Genomic DNA, 23,451 nt, shown 5'->3' on the forward strand with positions numbered 1-23,451 from the left:
TCACAATGTTAAGCATCTCATGGGCATGCTATCGATTCTCACAGTGTTTGTTGTTATTGTTTACCTGTTGTGAATAACTCACTCGGCCCCTATTTGCCGCAGTGCACCAGCGGCTGTTGCGGAAAAGTGCTGTCTTTACTCACAACCTTTCTATGAGACAAAAGCAGGAAAACTAAACAAAAAAACTAAACTATTTTTTATTTTACCAAGTAAGGGCTCACTGAGCTACGTAGCTCTTTTTCACAAGCGGCCTGGCCACAAATGATAGCTCAACGAAGTGGCTTATTACGTGGAAATTCACAGCAGCCAAATACTCTGAATGCACGTTGATTATAAATGTGGAGGGGAAAACCGGAGGACCCGGAGAAAAATCCACGCGACCACGGGGAAGAGAGACATGCAAACTTCAAATATACATGCGTCAGGGTCTGGATCGAACCTACGACTTCCTGTATACCGGGCGAGGTAGTTAACATACAAACTACCCAAGGTTATTGTGGGGGTTTCTCTAAGTGGTGTGCATTCACCTATTGCTGCTGAGCAAACTCATTTAGTAACCTCACCCCCCTTTTCTCAAAAAGTGAACTCCCCCTTACCTGTCTGACAGTTTGTGCCACAATATCTTGGAATTTACTCTCAGTTTCTTGGGGGTTTTTTGTCTCAGGTTCCTGCCTTTTTTTCTCCAAGTGTTTTTTTAACAGGAAGGGTCTCATTGATTTGACCCCTTTGGGATTGACATGTGTACCGCTGTATCAGAATTGGGGTGACATCATGTGTAGGACATTTGCTGCTGCAAGGTTAACTAACGTCTGACACCATGTGTGTGTTTTTTTATCTAAAGAAATACCCCAGTTTTTACTTCCGGGATGCGTTCCTGAAAGGCGCGACGACGAATATCGAAACAACGTAAATCGAAGCGATTTGCAGGGCAGTACGTGGAGGTGAAGGTTGAGAGGCAACGGATAACGAGACAGGACGGACGATGCTGTCAGCGACGTAATTGTGGGGATTGAGGCAACGCAAATTAGGTAGCGGTGTTAATAATAAAGTGACGACGTATTTGCGAAACGACTTAAAAGGGGAGACGTAAATCGGGGTATTGCTGTGTTTATATTTTGGGGCCTCAATGTTTCAGAGGTCTGTGTCCAATGTTTAGCTCTCAACATTAAAAATTTTAAATCAAAGGCATCACAGCGTAAGAAATGCACGAACATCCAAGGGAAACTTTGTTACAGTATTACCGTTACTGTTTACAGGCTCCTTATATAACAAGCAGCATCGTGAGCATTTGTAAACCAACGTTTAATTGAAAGCAATTGGAACACGATGAAATCGCACAATTATATCTATGTGAACCTATAATAAATTGTGTGTGCATGCGCTAATGAGCAGGTTTGCATTATTGTATGACAATTATACAAAACCATAGGCGAGCGTGTGTGTCTGTGCAATGGTGGTGTCATGGTTAACGCACTGCGACATGAACCCGGTGATCCGATTCGACTCCCGCTCACAGCCAGCATCAGTGGCGAATATCTAAAGCGGTCCTGGGCCTCCCCTAGGTCGACTCGGCCTTAAACGAGTATTTGCTGCAGTGCATAAACATCAGCACTGGAGAGGCAGGTGGATGGGCGTGGTGTTGGTCACCCAGCGCCTTGTGTGCCGTGGTGATCTTCACTTCCTCCAGCAGTCTGCTAAAGGCTATGCGGGGGAGTCTGTCTCTTTTGTGTATGTATGTATGTGAATGTGCGAATGTGCAGAGTCGTCGTGAATACTAGGCACGGTGCAGAAGAAGTTCAATATAAATACATACATGCACATTCTTGTAAATCAGGATAGTGAACCTTATTCTGGGTATGCTTTCTGTTGACATGGATTAACACATTCCTGCGGAGGAAGCTGGTAGGAACGTTGAGTTGCTCGGTCAATGGCCAGGGTCAACGGCGGCGTGGTGTTTCCGCAAATATGGCCGACTGTGAGGGCGGGCACAAGCCGGCGTGAGTAGGTTAAACGTTGAGTTTAATAAGGGCACCACGGGGTGACCAGCCCCTCCCCACCCAGCCCCACCCCTCCCACCCCCCACCCAGTCCCACCCTCCCCACCCAGCCCCTCCCCACCCTCCCCACCCAGCCCTTCCCCACCCCTCCCCACCCAGCCCCTCCCCACCCCTCCCCACCCAGCCCCTCCCCACCCTCCCCTCCCCACCCAGCCCCACACCACCCTCCCCTCCCCACCCAGCCCCTCCCTCCCCACCCAGCCCCTCCTTGCACGACGGATGAACACAATAATCCCCTGTGGGCTGGTGTAACCAGGAGGTTTCTACCAGTAAAATGAGCATCTGTGAAGACAAAGGTTGCCTGGTGTGATGCAGGCAATACCAATCTCTCAGAGGAAGCACTCTCCTTCATTTATGAAGTTGAATGACGGTATTTCATTGTGTTTATAGGTGTTTATATGTGTGTACATGTGTGTGTTCGTGTGTGTGTGTCCAGGTTGACTTAGCCTCAAATGAGTACCTGGTGAGGAGTGTAAACATCGCCACTGGGGAGACAAAGGCGGCCGGGCGTAATGCTGGCCACCCACTCCCTCGTGTGCCACAGTTCCGGCCTTCACAGGTGCTCTCTAACAGCACTTGCCCCAACAGTCTGTTACAGCTATATGGGGAATCTTTGTCTTTGTTTTGTTTGCGGCAATGCTAATGAACAAACAATCATTTACGCGGCTCGTGTTGGCAGCTGCGAACCCCCACATGCGCTCAACATGCACTCTGTTCTGCTATAACGGCAGTTTGTGCTCCTGAAGAACACCGAGTTATGGAAACATCGCGTTATAAGCAATAATTAATAATATAGGGTAAAGCGCAGTCCGCGATAACACGGCAGATGCATATGCAGGCTGAATAAAGACTGAAACGCTTGGGTAGCATCTACAAGCATCCAGCAGCATCCCGCCTTGTAGTAATGATGCGTCGCCCAGACAGCCGTACAACCGCTTATTCCTGCTCAGTGTGACGTGATTCTGTTCGCTCAATCGCGTTATATCCAATTCACATCGGCGTTATGAAAAAAATTGTTCTCTAATAAATTCATCCCGTTTCTATCCAATTCGCGTTATGAAAACCACACGCATTATGGGAGAACGGACTGCGCATGTAGCCGTTGGTGCAATGCACGCACGCACGGGTGTACACGCGCATTGATTCGCGTCACCGCCACTTAGTGGCGAATGCCGGTCGCGGTTGTTGTTGTTGACTGGCGTGCGACTCACGGCGTGGAAGTTGCTGTAAAATCCCAGGGACGCAAGCGGGAAGTTGAAGAAGGGCTTCATCGCGAGGCCGGAGCGCAGCATTGGCGCGTGAGCCCGCACCACCGCGGGCATCCCGCCTGGCTGGTACGCCCCAGCTAGGGCAGGAGTGGGGCAGATGAACACAATGCAATTGTAAGCGACTGTCGTTGTTCAAGCTTCATGATGCTGTACTGCACATTACCCTGGCAAAGAGGCATCTCCTGAGTTGCCAAGAGATGCACAGCAAGCGGAATGAATTCCGTCAGCAGGGGGATTGTGGGTTACCATCCCCACCCCACCCAACGCCCCTTCGCATGCGTTGGCTTTGTCAGGGTACTCCGGTTTCCTCCCATGTGAATAAACGCTGAATAATGGAGATGGACAAATATCCCAATATAGGACCGCAGAGCTCGGGCAATTGTTGAAAGCAATTCTGCCTGCTTTAAAACTTGTCTTTGGTTTGCTGCACCTCTGAAATAATTATCTCTCTGAGAGAATGAAAACTGCACGTTAGAAATTATAAACTATTATTTATCTTTTTGTCAGAAATACACTTTGACTTGATGCTCATATTCCCATTTTCTATCTGGGTATACATATATATACACCATAGTTGCAAATACAATTTTATATTAGTGTTGTCCAAATGTTTTTTCTTTTTACAATGTCAATATTATGGATGGCATTAAAACCGCTAACACACTACTTTTCATGACCGTGTTTCTCTCTCTCTCTCTCCGGGCAGGCAAGGCTATAGCCCACACACCATTTGGCCAGCCGGGCAGACTGCCCAGAACTCCGTTGGCAGCTGAGAATGGGAGGCAGTAAAATGAATGTTGGGGACGTGTGAGCGCTGCAAGCGTCGGTGTGCGTGTCTGTGCGCGCAAGCAGGCCCATGCAATTCACCGTGGGCACGTGCCGACACATACATATTTTTACTGTGCACTTGGTCCGTGCCCTCATTAACGTGTAACTGCATTCATACGTTCCTACCTGCATCGCTAAAAGATCGTGTAGGCTTGCGTGTGTTAATGCGTACATTTATGTATGCACATTTGCTAGCATGCATGTGGATTAAATGCACGCATGTACATATGCTTGTGTATATAATTGCGTGTTGCATTAATTGCTGTGTATTTCAGCATTTAGAAATAATTATTCCGTATGTGCCTGGATGCAAGGTTTTTTTTTTATTACTTGTGTGTGTAGTGGTTACCACGCTGCGCTATGAACCCAGTAACCCGGATTCGATTCCCATTCACAGCCACCATCAGTGACTGTTATCTGAACCGGTCCTGGGCCTCCCCTAGGTCGACTCGGCCTCAACATGAGTACCTGCTGTAGTGCGTAAATATGGACACTGGGGAGACAAAGGTGACCGGTGTGGTGCTGGCCACCCACCCCCTCATGTGCTGTGCCGGCTTTCATAGGTGCTCACTAACAGCACTTGCCCCAACATTCTGTTAAGACTAAACGGGGGGAGGGGGGGTCTTTGTCTTTTGTATCTTGTATATGTGTTTTTGAGTTTGTGTCAATGTGTCAGCACCTATACTCGTGGTTTTGGTGTTCATGTAATGCCCAAAAACAACATGCTCTTATAGCATAATTCTAGCATATGGCTGAAATCGTGTATGCCACCTATTTTTGTTTTTGCATCTACGAATTACATGCGCAGAACTCTGCATCTCCATGTGTGGCTGGTCTGTTTGGGACGTTGGAGCTGGCACCACACTTAAAACATTGTTCCTTAGAGAAATGTAATATTTAACAAAAGAAATCCAGTAGTTAAAAAACATCTGTTATGAAAACACAAGTAGCAAATTCCAATAGAATCGATTAAATAAATCGACGAGAATTGATTTGGGACACTTCTTGTCATCTAAATGGCCGATTCAAGCCACTCACCCATTTACAAATACAGGCAGTCCTCGACTTACAAACACCCGTGCTTATAGGCTCCCCCACTTACGAACCGTTCAACTTACGAACTGTCTCAAGAACTAATCGTCTTCGTAAGTCGAGGACTGCCCGTACGGGATTGGCCTCGTGGAGAGAACGGTCGATCGTCTCTTGGCGAATTACAATGTGGTGTTTCAAAGATATTTGCACAAGGACAATGATGATGTAAATGACTTCTTCTCTCCCCAATACTGAGCCCGTGACGTTAAAATATTAATTCCGATGGTGGCGGAGAATATATTTATCATGATAGCGATTATAGGCATTGGCTGATGATGATCAGGGTGATGCACCTTGATAGACGCAGGACGACGATGATTACAGTGTAGACATTGGCTGGCTGGCTGGTGGTAACGAAGATGGATGACTCCACTCGTTATTAAAAATTGCACCAGAAATGGACACCGTTTCCCGTCTTTCGAAACTGGGAATCGATCCAGAAAACGGTTGCCGTGTGTCGTTTGACAACCCTAGTTTGATGCAGTGTTTTGATTTGTGCTAAACGTACCCTGCAGCGTTGGCGAACGGCTCCTACTTATAACATCTGGCATAATATAGCAACATTGGTTTAGAAAGCCTGGCTCCGGTGATGAGACCCAGAAGGTTGAAGCCAGTCCAGAATGTGCCTGCCGAAAACAAATGCTCTGATGAATCATTGATCTTAGCGGAAACTCGGGATTAAAGAGAAGGCTTTTGTTCACTTGTGTATTGCTGACAGTGCTTCACGACCAGCGCATCTTCAGTTTTGATGCAGGGGTTAACTCGGGCTGTCATCCCTCCGTCGAATTCCAATGGTAGTATTAAAAAGAGAAAAACTGGCTCACGCCATGGAACTTCCCGAGTTCGATCTACCCAACCCGAAACAGCTGCAGAACAGGGCAACGGAAGATGCGGTCACCTCCATCATTGATGGAAAATGAGAAACATTCGGCAATGTGACTGCTGCGGTTAACCAGAGCCAGACCATGGGTCACGTGATCCCACACTCTGACCCCTGCGCTGCCGGTTTGTTGTCCTTCCCCCGCATCTCCGATTAGCACAGTGGGAAAGAAATTCAACATACATACACACATACATGATCCAGCACTGCCATCCCCTCGCTGCCGATTCAATATCATCGTCAACCATCAAGGCTCTACAAAGGCTAATGCATGGCCCTATAACCTCAATATACACATTCTTCATTGCAAATTGCACCTTACCATACAAAATAATAACCATAGAAATGAAGAATGTGTTCCACCACTGGCTCAATGCCAGCAATGAAACCGAATGCTGCAAAATGTCTCTCTTGAGTACAGAGAGATGCTTCGACTATAAGTTTTGTAAATACTGTAGGCCGCTTTCAGAGTTATTGCCATACCACTCGAAAAAAAGGCAGGTCAATGCAACTGAGTTTCGTGCTGAATTATTCCCGAGAAAGGAAGGGGAGGTGGGAGATGCAATAAACCTGAACAGCACCTCAGTGATCCTGCAACTTTCGCCTCACGGGATGTGTGAAGCGTGAAACGCATTTACTCAATCGTCACTGACCCTCTTCAATCAACGGCAAAATTCTATTCACAACATTCATTTCTGACTTGTGACCAGTCATCACCGTCATCATCATATGTTGCGACGCTCGTGCACATTGCATACGCTATATTGTATACGTGCACACTACAAAAAAAAACATGAATTTGATCTCAACGGCATTTTATATTTTTCTACAAACTACAAAGATGTGTAAAGAATTCAGCTTTCGTAACGAAGAAGCTCATAACGGAAAAAGTACTGTGTATGTTACAATTTCCAACGGGGATGTTCAATTTGCAACTATAAAACAAATGTGGAGATGCTATGTAAGCCATACGTGTGCCTCAAATTAGATTGTTGTGTCTAAATGTAAATTAGATCTTAGAACTATAGTAGTAGCTCCATTGCAGGTCAATACCAGGTAGCACTGCTGCTGCTGTCATGCGTGCCACATTAGCTGCGCTTTATTTGTTCCAAACTTAATTTAGAGTCGAGCAAAGTTTGGAACTTGCCCTGTATCCGTCTCGGCGAGACCACGACTGCTGTGTTATGACAGGAAAGTGTGTCCCTACCCTGTAAATCCCATGCATGGAATATTCATTGAATGAGGACTGGGTTCGCAAGCAGCCAAATGAGCACGTCCAGTGTCTTTTTAATTAAAAGACATAAACAAGCAAGATGCTATTAGCATCTTGGCCAAGTGATTCCCGCTTTTGGGTCACATCCAAAAGGCGTTGAGCTGTTCCCAGGCAATTTATCAGCCCCAATGGCGGGCAGTGAGTGCTTCAATGCAGCAAACGTTCCATGGTGCTGAGTACGCGTTAATATGATAAGAAAAACAGCATGCAAGATGTACCGTAACACATGCATTACTCACACTACACTTTAATAACCATTCACGGCAATTAAAGAGTTTAAGTGCGCCCATCCACGAATGAGCGATGAGCATAACTCGATTCCATTGGAGGTTCCGAGATATGTTGGTGGACATTTCACAGGCCTACAGAGGGTGTCGTGGCCAGCACTGTGGACTTCCAATCCAGAGGTCACCGGTTCTAGTCAATATCCCAGGGCGGCAGTTAAAATAATGTGGCACCTTCCTGGAATATTCCCGCCACTGTCCACCCAGCGTAATAAACAGGTACAACATCACAGTCTCGACTTAAAGCTTTCGTGACTGCAGGAATTCATATTCTTGAGTCTTTCGGTAAAGTCACGTAGATAGGTTAAAAGAAAATAACAAAAAAAACTACGACGTTTCGATGGCAACACACGCAATCGTCATCAGGAGAAAAAAGAGCGGAAAAACTGCTGAGGCAGCCTGTTTTGAAACCTCCAATCTTTTAAAACAGCCTGCCTCAGCAGCTTTTCCGCTTCATTTCGAGTGTGCAACATAATTAACTGCATGTAAACCAAAGTAGTCTCAATTTAGATCAGTGGTTCTTAACATTTACTGCAGCCTTGCACCCCTTGGGTTCTCAATCGTAAAAACACGAATGTTAATAAACACAGGGTTTGATGAAACAAAGTAGTTGTACTTACGTGCCCATGCTTAATTTGTGTTACAATAATTTACCTTTCGATTTAAAGCTTTCGTGACTGCAGGGATTCATCTTCTTGGTTCTTTCGGTAAAGTCACGTAGAAGGGAAAAAAAAAAACATCATTAAATTATTCTCACGACGTTTCGGCCACAACGCAAGCAGCCGTCCTCAGACAGCGTCTAAATGACGCTGTCTTTCCGACAGACCTGTTCTTCACCTAAGGATGGCTGCTTGCGTTGTGGCCGAAACGTCGTGAGAATTATTTTATTATGTTTTATTTTTATTATTTTATTATTTCCCTTCTACGTGACTTTACCGAAAGAACCAAGAAGATGATTTACATTCTAAAAAAAATCTGCCCCATGTCTCACACCCCCAGAAAGGGCATCTCGCAACCCCAGGGAGGTGGTGCACCCCAGGTTAAGAAGAAGAACCACTCATTTAAATTACAAGGGACAATTCAAGATAAAATACCCTGCAAAGTAAAATAATCACTATCCATGTAAAAAGCAGGCAAAAAAATATACCCATAAACTATGTACTTACAAAATCTAAAATCTCCATGGCAGTAGGCAGTGAATAGTGCTAAAAGATTATTATTACATTGGAGAGTTACGTGTTAGCACACATTGCCTATGGGAGCGTTCAATTACAAGCACGGTCTGTACCGTGGTTTGTTTGTCACTGGTATTCAAAGAGGTTTGGTTAAACGCACAACGTAAGCAGATGCTTTATTATGATCTGCATCTGACATTTACTCACAGCACTTATTTCAAGTGAAAATAAATGTCAGTCATATTTCCATAACTGTAGTGCTTCTAATTGTAAAATATATTAAACATAGGTATTGCGAAATTACTGCAACTAAATCAGCTGCAAAGGTTATTGCTCATTAAAATTACGTTTTATTTAAACCCACAAGCAATGGATTTGACCTTTTAGCTACTTTATAATGAATCTTAAAAGAAATGTGAGTTATGCATCGCAAACAAATATTTTACGGTATTTGCCTTGTACAAAGTAGTAACTAAAATTGCTCCGATTAAAATCTACATTGCATGCATAATACTGTATCGCATCGACTCATTATATCCATTCGGGACCTGACTTCAATAGCAAGACATCATCATCATGGCCAAAGGCATCGATGCCACCACACCTCGCCAAAGGCGTTATATCCTCTGTCAGACCCGGCAGATCCGTTCTCTCCGGCAGATCCGTCCTACCAGATCGTTCTATCCTCTGCCAGATTCGGCAGCTGCTGCACAGAAGACAGTCGACCTCCTCGAAGATCGGCCCGAACAGTCTCCCACAATCTGGTCTGAGGTCTTCCCCTTGGGCACCAGACTCATGGCGATCATTCTAATGCCCGTATTGGCGATCGGCCCTCCTCCATCCTACACAGACGTCCAACCCGGCGCAATGTTGTTTGTATCATCCCATCTTCAATTCTGACCTGCCATGTTTTTGCCTGGACTTCTTCATTGCTGTATCATGTCTTGCTATGAAATTCCCAGCATCCATCTCAGACACCTGTGCTCAAATGGCAACAACTTATTTTTGGCATACGTAGGGTCAAGCACTTTGGTCCGTATAGACTCAACTTCTCTTTCAGAGTGCTTTCCATAGTCCATCAAAGAACCTGCACTGCTAAAGTAATGCGCCTTTTCCCCCCCTCCTCACAATCCCTGATGGGCATTGCTGCCTCATGACATAAAGTCCCTACGTTGTGGAGTAAGCAAGAGAGAGGGCCCGCGACTTAGTTTTGCCACGGCAAGAGAGAGGGGCCGCTAGAGTGCGGCAAAACAATTTCAGGTGAGAGCATCGGAGGCAGGTTTTGCAGTCCTTGTGAACCTTATAAAAGAAGAGGGACGTCATAGCCAGAAGGAGATACACTCTTGGATGGCTTTCACACAGAGTTGAGAGAGCAGCAGAGGTTCTAGGCCCTGCTAGTACGGAGGAAGGATGAGTGAATAAGTTTTTAAACAAGAAAAGACATAGACACGGCTAAGGAAGTTAATCAAAAGCTGTGTGTCAAGCACAATAGGGAAGAGCAGAGTAGGAAGCAGGCTAAGTTGAAGGGGTCCACGTCTACTTATTGGTAGAAGCAAGCAGAGCAGATGGAACATGCTTATAAATTACCGCTGCATTTTGAGCCACCTAAACGTGACTTCCCCAAGAGAGAGGGGAGGGAGCCAGTTTTGAGGGTGCGTGGGGAGCAGGGGGTGAGGTGGCCAGGCGTGGTGCTGGCCACCCACCCCCTCGTGTGCTGTGCCGGGCTTTATATGCGTTCGCTAACAGCACTTGCCTCAACAGTCTGTTACAGGCTATACGGGGGATCTTTGTTTTTGAGGTGTGACCGAGCTTCAGATAAGACCGACACTTGGTAACCTGGAATCAGGAGGAACTGCGTGGACTGGACATTGAAGTGGTGTACACTCATTGTCAACATGACCAACAATGTGCTCTCAAGGTCCTGCTCTGAAACAAATGGGTGGTTCTTCAGCCACATGAATGCATGATGGTGTGGCAAGAATCCGCTCACATCCAATGCTATGTCATGTCACTGCTGTATATAAAAAGAAACACCTCTTTAACCCTCACTCACATAACCAACTGTTGGCTTGACAGTTGGATATGGTCACTGCCTGGTCTACTTTAAATCCTTAGGTATATGTATTAAATACAGTTTAAAAAACACACGCACACACCCTAAAAACTATAATAAATGATCGACAAAATCCATCGTTCATTCAATATTGGAAAAACGAATTCATCACAGAAGCCAGGGCCTCACAATAAAAACAAATATCTCAATACTGCGCGCATTTCAACAACCCAGAAATCTACTCACAAACCAAATTGGAACTGCCAAATTATTGCATTTCAGAATGGTAATCGAGAACTCAAATAAGACCCAAGAAAAATTGGCCTACAATTAATTCCAGAAGACATCTCACAAAGCTCACTTTCTCTCTCTCTCAAAGAATGATGAAGACATTGCAAGTAAAAATAATAATTTTCTACGCCTTTAATTTTTTATTATGCGTCTGCAACAGATGCTTTAGAAAAATAAAGTTAATTTTATTTCTAGATTTGAAGCTTTTGTGACTGCAGGGATTCATACGCTTAGTTCTTTCGGTAAAGTCACGTAGGTAAAAAATGAAATAAAAATTAATAAAAATAAAATAAAATATTGTTTTTTATTTTTATTAATTTAACATTTCTTTGTCTTATTTTCATGACACAATGAAACGTTAAAGTGGATGTCTACCGTCTTCTACTTCAAGTCTTTAATCCACCAGGAACTTTAAAATCTCTTCTCATTAAATCCTCGCTCAGCTGTTCCTGTTGGCATGCCATTGTTATTGTAATTAGCTCTGCTTTCTCTAAATATCCTTGTGAGCTATTTGCCATGAGCTTCAATCTCATTGCATTCCCTTGTGAATCCTAGACATTCGCCAGAAAAAAATGCAGCAATTAGCTTTGAATTGTTGATTACTCAAAAACACTTGTATAAACGAATTATAATTACAAAGTAAAATTATTTCAGGATGGTAATTGATCATTCGTGCAATCACATCTCCAAAGCTCCCTCCCGCGTCCACCCCATCTCTCCCATTGAGCCTCGCTGTAGATGATGAAGGCATGGTGGGTAAAACAAATACCTTCATGCATGCTTTGAATACACACTATTGTATTTACAGTGAATTCTTTTGGAAACAGTAGCTTATCACGTAAGTTACATTTATACACAGTCAAGATCAATCAAACTACAAACGCTTGACTGTTTCCTTTCTACTCGGAATCTTTCAGCAACGAGATTTGAAAAAGACCTTGCGTTGTTATTTTCACGACTCAGCTAGTTATAATGGCATGCTACCATTATTTTTGACCTCCCTCACTTTCCGTGCAAGACAGATTTTTTTTTTCTCCACCTCTTCCAACTCGGAACAGAAAGCAAGCATTTGTGTGTCCTCTAATTTAAAGCCGTGATGGCATCTTATTGGCCCAGAGCTGCTGGTCTTTGTGTTGGCTAAAAGGAGATGGATAACAGCTACAACATCTCCCCTGCCGAATAGCAAGAGTCCTTGGCAGAGACGAGACACTGGCGTGCAGTATTACTGGGTCTTCTTTGCACGAATAACACAGTACTGTACTGTTATAATACACAGTGTATATTGGAGAAGTCAGTTTTAATATCTGCCACACCACCACACAGGCTAATGTTTGTGTTCCTCGTTGTGTATTGCCTTACAGTTTCATAATACATTAGAGAGGTTTAATAATTATTATACAGGGTATAGGGGCCGTCCATAAATGACGTCACTCACCTGGGGGGGGGAGGGAGTCAGACATTTGTGACAATGTGTGACGAGGTGGGGGGGGGGGGTCAAAAATCGTCCAAAATCGCGTGACGTCATTTATGGACGGCCCCATAGAGAGCTACACATCAATCAGGCTGGGTGGCGCTGTGGCACCGACCACGACTCATAATTAATTGGAAGATTGTAAAATAAAATACTAGCCGGCAATCGCATCAGCCAATCATGCGTTCGGGATTATTGAAATGTGTATCACTGTTCTGAGAAGTCCACAATAATCCTGTCTATCTACAAGACTGAGCCGTATTTGGAACGTTTGCCCTACGATGTAGGGCTGCCAATAACCATTCTCATTTGAGCATGGATATTTGTTTTGGCGCACAATATAAATCAGTGACGGTGTACATGCTGATCCATTTGTAGATGCGCAACGGATTTCCAACGACTCAATTACTTTCTTCTCAACAGGTGATTTCGTGCTGTGAAAATGACGGCTCATTAACTTACAGAAAATACATTTTAAAGAAAAAAATACGTTTTGTGCCGATATTTCCCCCTGTGATGTTAGGGGGGTAACTATGCATGTATCAGCCTGTATGTAATCTTAACTTTAGAACGTGTCTCTGTGGGTGCAACATACCCGCTGAGCTGCACGGCCTCCGGTTGCTGGATGAATACATTACAAAGTGCTTGCACACAAATGAACCGCAAAATCTTGCTGATCTCGTCAAGGAGCATAAACCATCATCACGCGAGCTCCGGTCATCCTCGCAGCGGCTTTTGGCTGGCCATCGAACGAAGGCGTTCATATGCGCTTCTGCGGCCGTCTGGAACGCTCTTCGTTCCTAGGAAGCCACTGGAGCAATGCACTTTTAAGTCATCTAGCTTGAAAACTCATTTCATTAGAACTACTTTTTGCATTTAGTTTGCTGTCCATCCCCCCGGCACCTCCGATTAGCACGGTTGGCTACATGAGGTGCAAACGAAGTTTAACGTACAAAACGTCCAAAACTCATCCGAAATGTGTTGTCTCACGCGCCGCACGGCGTGAGCCTTGTGACACGGAGCGCTCACCACGACGACACGTTTTGGCCTGGGTGACCAGCGTGCCAACATCACACATGAGCTGTCACCAGGATATTTCATTACAAAGGACTCAAGCGTTATATTGCACAGGATGCATGTCCTAACTCACGTTGAGCTGCCTGGCAACAATTTTAGACAGGCAATGTTATTGCGCCGCGGCTTCATTATAGTTCACAGGATTACAGGGTCCAGAGCAAATTATTATTAGTGCAGTGATATTATCTTTATGCCGTATTGTCTACACTACAGGAGAAAGCAAACGCATTAGCCGAGATCAACGGCGTAGGACGTTTTTTTCATTTCTGACGGTATTCTATCATCACCATTGTTACCTCATTATATTTTTTTATCCTTTCATTTTTGTTGTTTCTAAAAATTGTACCGTCGTATATGTGCAGTTTGTTTACTCGATTAGCCTTAATGTAGCATTAGCTTGTCCATGTATAACCTAAATCTTGACTTAAAGCTTTCGCGACTGCAGGAATTCATATTCTTGGGTCTTTCGGTAAAGTCACGTAGATCGGTTCAAAGAAAATAACAAATAAATAACTAAAAACTACGTTTCCATCACAACACAAGCGATCGTCATCTTTCCCCCTATTTATTCCTCCTGATGACGATCGCTGCTGCTGTGATCGAAACGTCGTAGTTTTTCGTTGTTATTTTTTGTTATTTTCTTTGAACCTATCTACATGTATAGCTTGTTTTTGTCAATCCGCTGCTGCGACTATATGACGGGCCTCATCATGCCTTGTGAGCCCTGAGGGATATTTGGAGATACTTCAGACAAAAGGGCCGTCCATAAATGACGTCACGCTATTTGGGACGATTTTTGATCCCCTCCTCGTCACACTGCGTCACAAAAGTCAGACCCCCCCTCAAATATGACGTCACATCGCTTTAAACTATTGTCATTGTCGTGCGTATTTAATGTGGCGCTGCACTCTGATGTTGTAGGAGAAAACATTTATAAAAAAGAAAGTCTATGTAATTAAGTAGAACGTGTTGTCTATATTTATTTAAATTTGCGCATTTTCATGTGACGTCACAAATGTCTGACCCCCCCCCCCCCAGGTGCGTGACGTCATTTATGGACGGCCCCAAAGGTGGCCGGGCATGGTGCTGGCTACCCACCCCCCTCGTGTTCCACAGTGCTGGCCTTCATAGGTGCTCGCAAACAGCACTTTCCCCGACAGTCTGTTAAGGCTACACGGGGGGTCTTTGTCTTGGTGACAGAATGGCAGTGCAACAGTCAGTTTTCCTGCACTGCCCTCTACTGCCAAAAATGCCAATCACGCCTGCCCTGTGCCCACGGTGGGCAGCCACGCTGAGCTTCCCAGGTCTGACCTTATTGGGTACATTATGGATGATTTGGTCACGCGCATTAGATTACTGCATGTAAATAATGTACAAACATCATACATAATTGATTCCACACGCAGAATTCAATGCATATATCATGAGCGTCAACATCTATATTAACATATCAATGGGTGCATACAAAAAACAATGCGTATGAGCTAAAAAAACGATCGTGCAATATTAATGTGGAAGGTAAAATACCAATGATAATGGTCGTGAAATATACGCAGACGTCAAATGGAATACAATGCATCGCATATTTATGCTCAACAATAACAATGCACATGGGAGAAGGTTTACCCCTCCACCACCCGACACGGCCAATCAGCAAAAAAGTGTCACGTTGACAAAAGACAAATAGTTCACTGCTTTAGCCCACCGGTGTGCTGAAGCGTGAAACCACAACATTTACAATTTTTGAGTACGACGTTTTGCTGGTAATTGCATCCAGCATCATCAGGCAATTCGTCAGTAGTCTATTTGCTGTCCTGTCATCTGTGAGCCGCCTCATAACACCTCCGAGGTGTGTACCATATACACAAGACTGAAATATGGATTTTTACTTTACCAGGACAGCTCAAAGCTAATTAAGACACATTTATAAATAACGCGATCTAACCCAAAAACGTTGATTATGAATAATATTGGTCGCGAAAGCCTACGTGTTAATCAGACTACTGACCTGTCTGTACAGTTTTGTAGTGTTGCATTCATGTTTCCCCTCACTACCAAAAAAAAATACTCGACAAAGAATTGCCAAAACATCCTGGGAACCTTCCAAACAAAGAGATTTGACACTCGCGTTTTCCTCGATCATTGCATTATAGCGAATTTGAGCTGCACGTAAATAAGTCTGCCGACTTAAAGTGGAGAAATTGAGGCAGAAACGATAACAGGTCGTTCATTCACTACTGCAGACAAGGCCGGATCAAGGTTCTTGTCGGCCCCTAGGCACTTCTGTTTCGTAGGCCTTCAGTGATATCTGCTGCTGCTGCTGCCCCGTGTTGCTACTGCCGCCTCCACTCCGCTTGATTCATGCCTACGTCGTCCAGCTGCTGGACAGATGTCGTTACTGATACATTCATTATTCAGTCCGGGCCTTAATTCGACGGGAGTGCGCCGTGTGCCGCAGATAAGCAGATTTAATTTGAAACACTCTGCCTATCCTTGCTATATACATACATTTCTTCAAGAAAATATATTGCTTATATTTTTGTATCATACATCCAAAAAAACACGGTCACATTTTTTCCCCGAGGCACTTTACTTCTCGTAGGCGCTATAGGATAATGCGGCCTCATGTGCAGTAGCTTATTGCAGCACACTTCACCGCTGAACTGGAATATAAATGTGGGCCACAAATCCATCACTGTCCAACTGTTTGAGGCCACGAGGCAGGACAGGTCACTTGCGTGCTTTGAGGCAGGGTTCTCTAATTATACTCGGGGAAACACCCTGCCGAGTGGAGCCGATCGGTAAGGTCTGGGGGGGAAGGCTGGCAGACAGGCAGACAGACACGTGAGACGACAAGACGATTGGGATGATGGGCAGCGGGAGGGCACGTGGTGGTGGTGGTGGGGAGATGTGGGAATGCGGTGAGGCGGCTGTTCTATGCAAGGCTTGGACTCGGGATCAACTCAGGGATTGATACATGTCACGCTCGATCACACCGTAAGCGTGGGCTCGTCAGTTGTTGTATGGTTCTCGCCAAACATCTCCTCGATAGGCCTCTGTCAATCGGCTGGCGGATGAAAGCCTCTCTAAGCCGTGCCGATCATCGGGGGGGAGGGGTGTTTGATGATACTTCACCGTGATGGCTTAGTTACAGGTTGGTTGAAAAGGGGGCGGCCCAGGACTGGTTGTAGATATCACTCGCCACTGACGATTCCTGTGGCCTGAAACACGCATCGTTGGGTTGCTCCTGTAATGTGCTCACCACTGCGATGGCGTTTAGAAGCGTATAACACAATATGCCACAATGCAAGACACATTTTAGTGTCTAATAATTATCACTGTTGATCTAACCTGTAAAGCCTCGTTGAGTTCCCATGATCTCCCCCCCCCCCCCCGAGTGTGTTGCTTGAGATGTTTGACTGATCAAGTATTTTTTTGGCTATTAGAGGAAAGTGGAGTGCCTTGAACAAACAAAATCATGCAAACAGAATGCACTGACTTCGCACAGCAAGGCCTGGAACCTACTTGCAGTACTACATCCTGCAGCCGCCTTATTGTGGTGATGTTTACACATCTCCGTTTCATTAAACAACCCCAAATCCACGTCTATAATGGGGTAACATGCAGTGTATGTAAATACCAATTACGTAGACACACTTCTAGATTTGAAGTTTTCGTGACTGCAATAATTCATACTCTTTGGATTTTTCGGTAAAGTCACGTGTTTTATTTTTATTATTTTATTATTTCCATTCTACGTGACTTTACCGAAAGAACCAAGAAGATGAATCCCTGCAGTCACGAAAGCTTTAAATCGAAATTTCACGTAGGTACATTTTGTTGTTGTGACGGTTCCACCTGAAGATGGAAGCTTGTGTTGCCTCCGAAACGTCGTGATTTAATCCAGTTGTTTTTTGTTTTCTTTTCTTTTTTTAACTACGTGACTTTACCGAAAAAAACTAAAAATAAGACACACACTTGATAAATGATGACTGTTATATTGCTGATTGTTAACTATACTCTATAACCATGCATTCGCTAACTTACAATGTGGTTTTTCACAGCCATTACTGTATTATTATTAATAATTTATTGTTTAGGTAGGTAAGAAAGTGAAACTGCCCAAGTTTTGTCATGTAAACCCTCCACCACCCTACACAGCCAAACAAATTAAATTGTCATCGGTGAAAGCATTTAAGGCAACGGCAATTATGAACGTTTCATTAACGTTGTTTGATAAACTGGTAAAAATATTGCAACGCAGAAATGTGAATGATATAGTAAAGTACATACGACGCAGCTGACACTGGTTAGGCTATTTCACTCACATATTGGAAGGTACCAACGGAGTACCATTTTGTGAAAAGTAAAAAAAAAAGGTAATCTCGTAGGTGGACTGACCACCGTTATGAGAATTCGATTTTATTATCATTGCCCAAGGGTCTCACCATACATGTCTGAGTAGGGTGCGAAATAAGTTCAACATACAGACGAGCAGGGAGACACTTTAACCAAGAGGTGGACACAGCATGAACTAGCCAAGCAGGTGCCCCACCTATATGTTTTGAGCCCGACTGCCCTCATAAACGTACGAATGTATGATTTGAAGCTTTCGTGACTGCAGGAATCTATACTCTTTGGTTCTTTCGGTAAAGTCTCGTAGGTAGACAAATTAAACAAAATGAAAATAATATATCACGACGTTTCGATCGCAACACAAGCGGTCGTCCTCAGGCGGAAAAAATCACCCGGCAGTGGAACTGCTGAATCAGCGAGAGATCTGTTACAACAAGAGGTTATATATGTGTTTTTCTACCTACTTGACTTTACCGAAAGAATAAAAGAGTTTGTACGAATGTATGTTGACATTTTTTTGCACCCTACGTAGCCAACAAACTACACACTAAAAGCAATTCTAACGAAATGAGTTTTCAATCTAGATTTAAAAGTGCATAGCTCCAGTGGCTTCCTAATATCGTTAGGAAGAGCGTTCCAGACAGCCACAGAAGCACATCTGAAAGCGCGTGATGCAGTGACCGTCTTTGTTCAATGGCTAGCCAAAAGCCGCTGCGAGGATGACCAGAGTTCGTGTGATGGTTTATGCTTCTTGACGAGGTCAGCAAGGTATCGTGGTTCATTTATGATAAGCACTTTGTGTGTAATGAGTGCAACGTAAATGAATTCGTTTTAATTTACAATATCGCGGTTAATTTTCAACAATGTTGCCGAGATGGAGTCCTGTAATGGAGTCACTATCTCACGTCTCGTGCGAGCGCCACATGTTTTGTACCATCGTCACGAACAGGAAGCTAAGACTCATGGCCACAACACCATCTTTGTCGCACAACGCTTTGCCTGGGGTTTGTGAGTGAATGCAGATTTTTTTTGGTTCCCGGCGAACTGTTGCAGTGGACAGAGTGAAGGCGAGGCACACAAACGATACTGCAGACAAGCCGTGGGTGTATCAAGTGGTATACTCACAGCCTAATGAGTCCCAATGTGGTTATGCCAGGCATGGGAGGTTAAGGAGCCACGGTCCTCATTCAATTCCACACTTGTCCTACATACTAAAATACAGCGCTCGTTAACACGGCCTTTCTTGTCGGTGCTACAATGAGCCAGATAGACTCGTATCTACGGCCGGCAAATATTTCCTGTGCAAATAAATTGCAGCAATAATTGACTTTTCATAAATTAAGCCAAATTATTTACACGGATAATTATTTTAAAAAAACATGTTTCAAATATAAATCTGACCAACCACACAACTTAATTAGCATATATATGTAACTGAACTATGGCGTGTAATTTGAAAGTCTACTTAATCCATACATAAACTCAATTTAACTGAAACTGGGCCAATAATCTACACATTTTGCCACGACCATGAAACCTCGCTGCAATTATACGCTTTGCTGGCGGAAATTTCACACATGCGAGACCTAATCCCTGCTGTAGTAGTGATGAAATATATAATGTATACGGATTACCCTTAGAGTGGTATGGAAAATTTGTTTCTAATGCTCGTATGTTTATTTCCCTTCTTAACAAGAGCAATGGGAGAATGGCTTCAATGTCTTGAATGTAGGCTCAATGGCTGATGATCCTCATTGTCATCAGGCATGGTCAATCCACTGCTGGATGAAGGCCTCACCGAGCCGTCGCCATCCCTCACGAACCTGGGATGTGGTGATCCAACTAGCACATGCGCAATGAGCTCATTTAATAGCTTCATCTCCTTTGTGGACGTGATTCTCTTTCGGACGCATTCCATTCCTTGGCTTCTACTCCATCATTAGGCTTGACCATCGGCCATCGTGTCTTCTGCGACGCATCCTACCCAAGCCCTCTTACTTTTCTATATGTCACAAACAAATACTGTGTGGTGTTAGCAAACGCTACATTAAGGATGGACACTACAATTGTAAACACATATACAGTACATTTATCCGCGTGTGTGTAATTATTGTGTAGATGAGAAGTGCCAATACTCCATATGAACATATTTACAACCATTTAGCAATTTTATTTTTATTAAACTGACACATGGCCGTTTATGCAAATTATTCATCAGCTACAAAATGGGACCATTTTTGCCAGTATCAAAGTATGAAACTTTTTGCAAGGAAACATGCCTTGCAAAAGGTATCTATTTGGTGTTTAAACATCTTAACACCTGTTTTATTGCCAGAAAGGGCAACATCTATTTTCATACATTCATCAGCTGCGCGTTCCGAACTGTTTTTCATGCACACACGATAGAGTGGTAGCTCGTGTGCATTGAAACTTCTGGCCACGCAAACGGTACATTGGCGATTTAAGTCGTCCAAGTCTGAATACCACATCAATGTAAATATCTGCACACCCGCAGTGCTTCTTTACCACATGATCGTGTCTAGTTTTTTCCAGTTATATCCATTTTGCATGTGGAGCACACAAAAGACAGACTCGATAATGCCAGAGGCTTTGTATAGATGTGTGTGCATGTGTCGATGACATGTGAGAATTGTACCCTTTGGAATCCCCATTAAAACAGGTTTAAAAGGTTTAAAACTAGGAAAGGTTCATTTTTTATAGATTCCAAATCAACGTATGCATGTGCTTAAGTACGTTGACGATCGCTCCTAATGTTTAAGTCAAATGTAAGTCCATCAAAGGCAGAAACAAATGCATATTCACAGGAATTTAGTTGAAAACTTGCACTTTGTACACTTAGGAATGTGGCTGCTTGATGTGTACATTTGCAACACACGTTTGTAAAGCCAACTTCAGTATCTTGTCTAACATGTACCTATGGTGAAAGTATATACAATCTTGATTTGAAGCTTTCGTGACTGCAGGCATCCATACTCTCGGGTTCTTTCGGTAAAGTCACGCAGATAGAAAAAAATAATAAAATAAAACACGTTTCAGTCGCAGACGGACACTTGTGTTGCGGCCGAAACGTCGTAATTATTTTTCTATCTACGTGACTTTACCGAAATAACCAGAGAGTATGTAAAGTATATATACATATCACACGTCAGTGTAATTTTTGGCAAAATAAAACATGTGCATATTTTAACTGTTGACTATTTTTATTCTACCAGGTGAGGCGCACTGAGCTATGTAGCTCTTTTTCAGAAGCCACCTGGCCACAAACGATAGCCCGACGGAAGTGGCTTATCGCGTGGACATTGAAAGCAGCCAAATACTCTAAACACGCGTTTCTAAATGTGGAGGGAAAACCGGAACAGCCAGTGAAAAATCCACGCAACCACGGCGAGAACATGCAAACTTCGATTTAAAGCTTTCGTGACTGCAGGGATTCATCTTCTTGGTTCTTTTGGTAAAGTCACGTAGAAGGGAAATAATAAAATAATAAAAATAAAACATATTAGAAACGTCGTGAGAATTATCTTATTATGTTTTATTTTTATTATTTTATTATTTCCCTTATACGTGACTTTACCGAAAGAACCAAGAAGAACATGCAAACTCTAAATGTACAGCAGGCGTCGGGGTCGGGATCGAACCCACAGACCTCCTACACACTCGGCGAGGTAGTTAACATCTCGCCAACGCGGCGCATATAATATACACGATGTGTGTACGCACAAAAAGTAGTGTTTTAAATGCAGTGTAATGTTGCGGAATTACATTGTATATTGGTCAGCTTAGATCCACCATTAACTCCTATGTCATTACAAATTACGAGGGTTAAATTTACTTCAACAACAAAAAACGCAGCAATTTAAATTGCTTCTAAATACTTTCCGTGGTTTTGCAGTCATCCAGAACGGGTGTGTACCGTGTCTCCTGTTCTACATTAAAGTGGCACGCCTTCCACAGTTTGTCCTTTTCCATGCTCCACTAAAAAGCCACAGATCAAGAATGTTTCAAATTATAAACAGCTGTCCCCACAAGCATATTTGTGTTAAAGAAACTTCGGCATATCAAGTTAGATCTCGCCACTTTTACGTCTGTGTGTATACAATTATACTGTACATGGCTCATATTCAATAGAGCGTGCCTTGCATTGACTCAACTCTGCAAGATTATTTTATATATCTCATATCTATATGAATATCGTGTATTTGATGACAGATATATTCCGATTTACACAATGATGTAAACCAGCAATAAGGAAACCATTCTATGAACCATTATGTTTTGCAACGTTATAATCCTTTATTTGACAACGCTGACGAAGCAACACTTCGCTTAGTTTAACACGTAGGTTTTCGTGACCAATATCATTAATAATATTTACGCGTTCTAATCCAAAAATATCTGTATTATTCTGGGTTAAATCGCGAAAATATTAACGCCATCTAACCCAATATTCAAGCTAAATAACACAAAACAACCTGTATTATGAACACTTCACTTTACAACGCCGTCTCCGATGCTGTTGCCCGGAGTATCTTCACGGTGCCACACACACAAAGAAAAAACGACATTTGACGATGAAAGTTGTCATACTCACTCAAGATCATTGTTAGAGAAGACGCGGCGAGCTGGTTTCACTTCACACCCGTGCCACGGACCGGCCGGTCTGTGCTGCGATGGTGCTGTCCTCTGCCTCCTGCCGCTGTTGCTGCCACTTGCCCTCCCTGCCGCTGCTGCTGCTACTGCTACACCTGCACGCTGCTCCGTGTGGCCGAAAGCGCGTTCACGTTGCACGCGCACGCACGCGCGCGCATGCACCGGGCGTGCGGGGTTGGACGGCTGGGCACCTCCACTCGTTCACGACGTTGACGAGACAAAAGCTCCCCCCCAAACCATCACCACCACCGCTGTCGGGGAAGCGTGGGTGCCTCGCTTGCAATTGGCTTGGCGTGAGAGACGCTGCCAAGTCACTCGCTGAATGCGCTGTGCGGGAGCGAGGAGGAGTGGTGGTTGTGGTGGTGCGGGGGGGTGGTGGTGCGGGGGGGTGGTGGGCGGTGGTGTGGCGGTTAGCGCGCTGCGCTACGAATTTGAGCCAGTGCTGGGCACCCCCTAAGTCGACTCAGCCTCAAACGAGTGTGTGAACGTCGCCACTGGTGGGGAGACAAAGGCGGCCGAGCGTGGTGTTGGCCACTCGCCCCCCCTCGTGTGCCGTGCCGGCCTTCACGGGCTCGTTAACAGCACTTGCACCAGCAGTCTGTCAAGGCTGTGCGGGGAATCTTTGTGTTTGCGCGTGTGTGTGCATGTGTGTTTTATTATGGCGGGCAATAATAGT

General features: G+C 44.2%; 1 protein-coding gene across 1 annotated transcript in view; it reads right to left on the reverse strand.

Moving 5' to 3' along the window:
- LOC144943750 (zinc finger protein 385D-like) overlaps window positions 1–23,103 on the reverse strand; it is an 88,714-nt gene extending 65,611 nt beyond the window's left edge. The window contains exons 1-2 of the mRNA XM_078871548.1: window positions 22,717–23,103; window positions 3,268–3,401 (exon numbers count right to left, since the gene is read on the reverse strand). Coding sequence (XP_078727674.1) covers window positions 3,268–3,401; window positions 22,717–22,726 — 144 coding nt within the window. The 5' untranslated portion in view covers window positions 22,727–23,103. The remainder of the gene's footprint in view (window positions 1–3,267; window positions 3,402–22,716) is intronic.
- Between the last annotated feature and the right edge of the window lie 348 nt (window positions 23,104–23,451).

The sequence above is a fragment of the Lampetra fluviatilis genome, chromosome 2, assembly GCF_964198595.1.
Source record: "Lampetra fluviatilis chromosome 2, kcLamFluv1.1, whole genome shotgun sequence".
Taxonomy (NCBI): Eukaryota; Metazoa; Chordata; class Hyperoartia; order Petromyzontiformes; family Petromyzontidae; genus Lampetra; species Lampetra fluviatilis.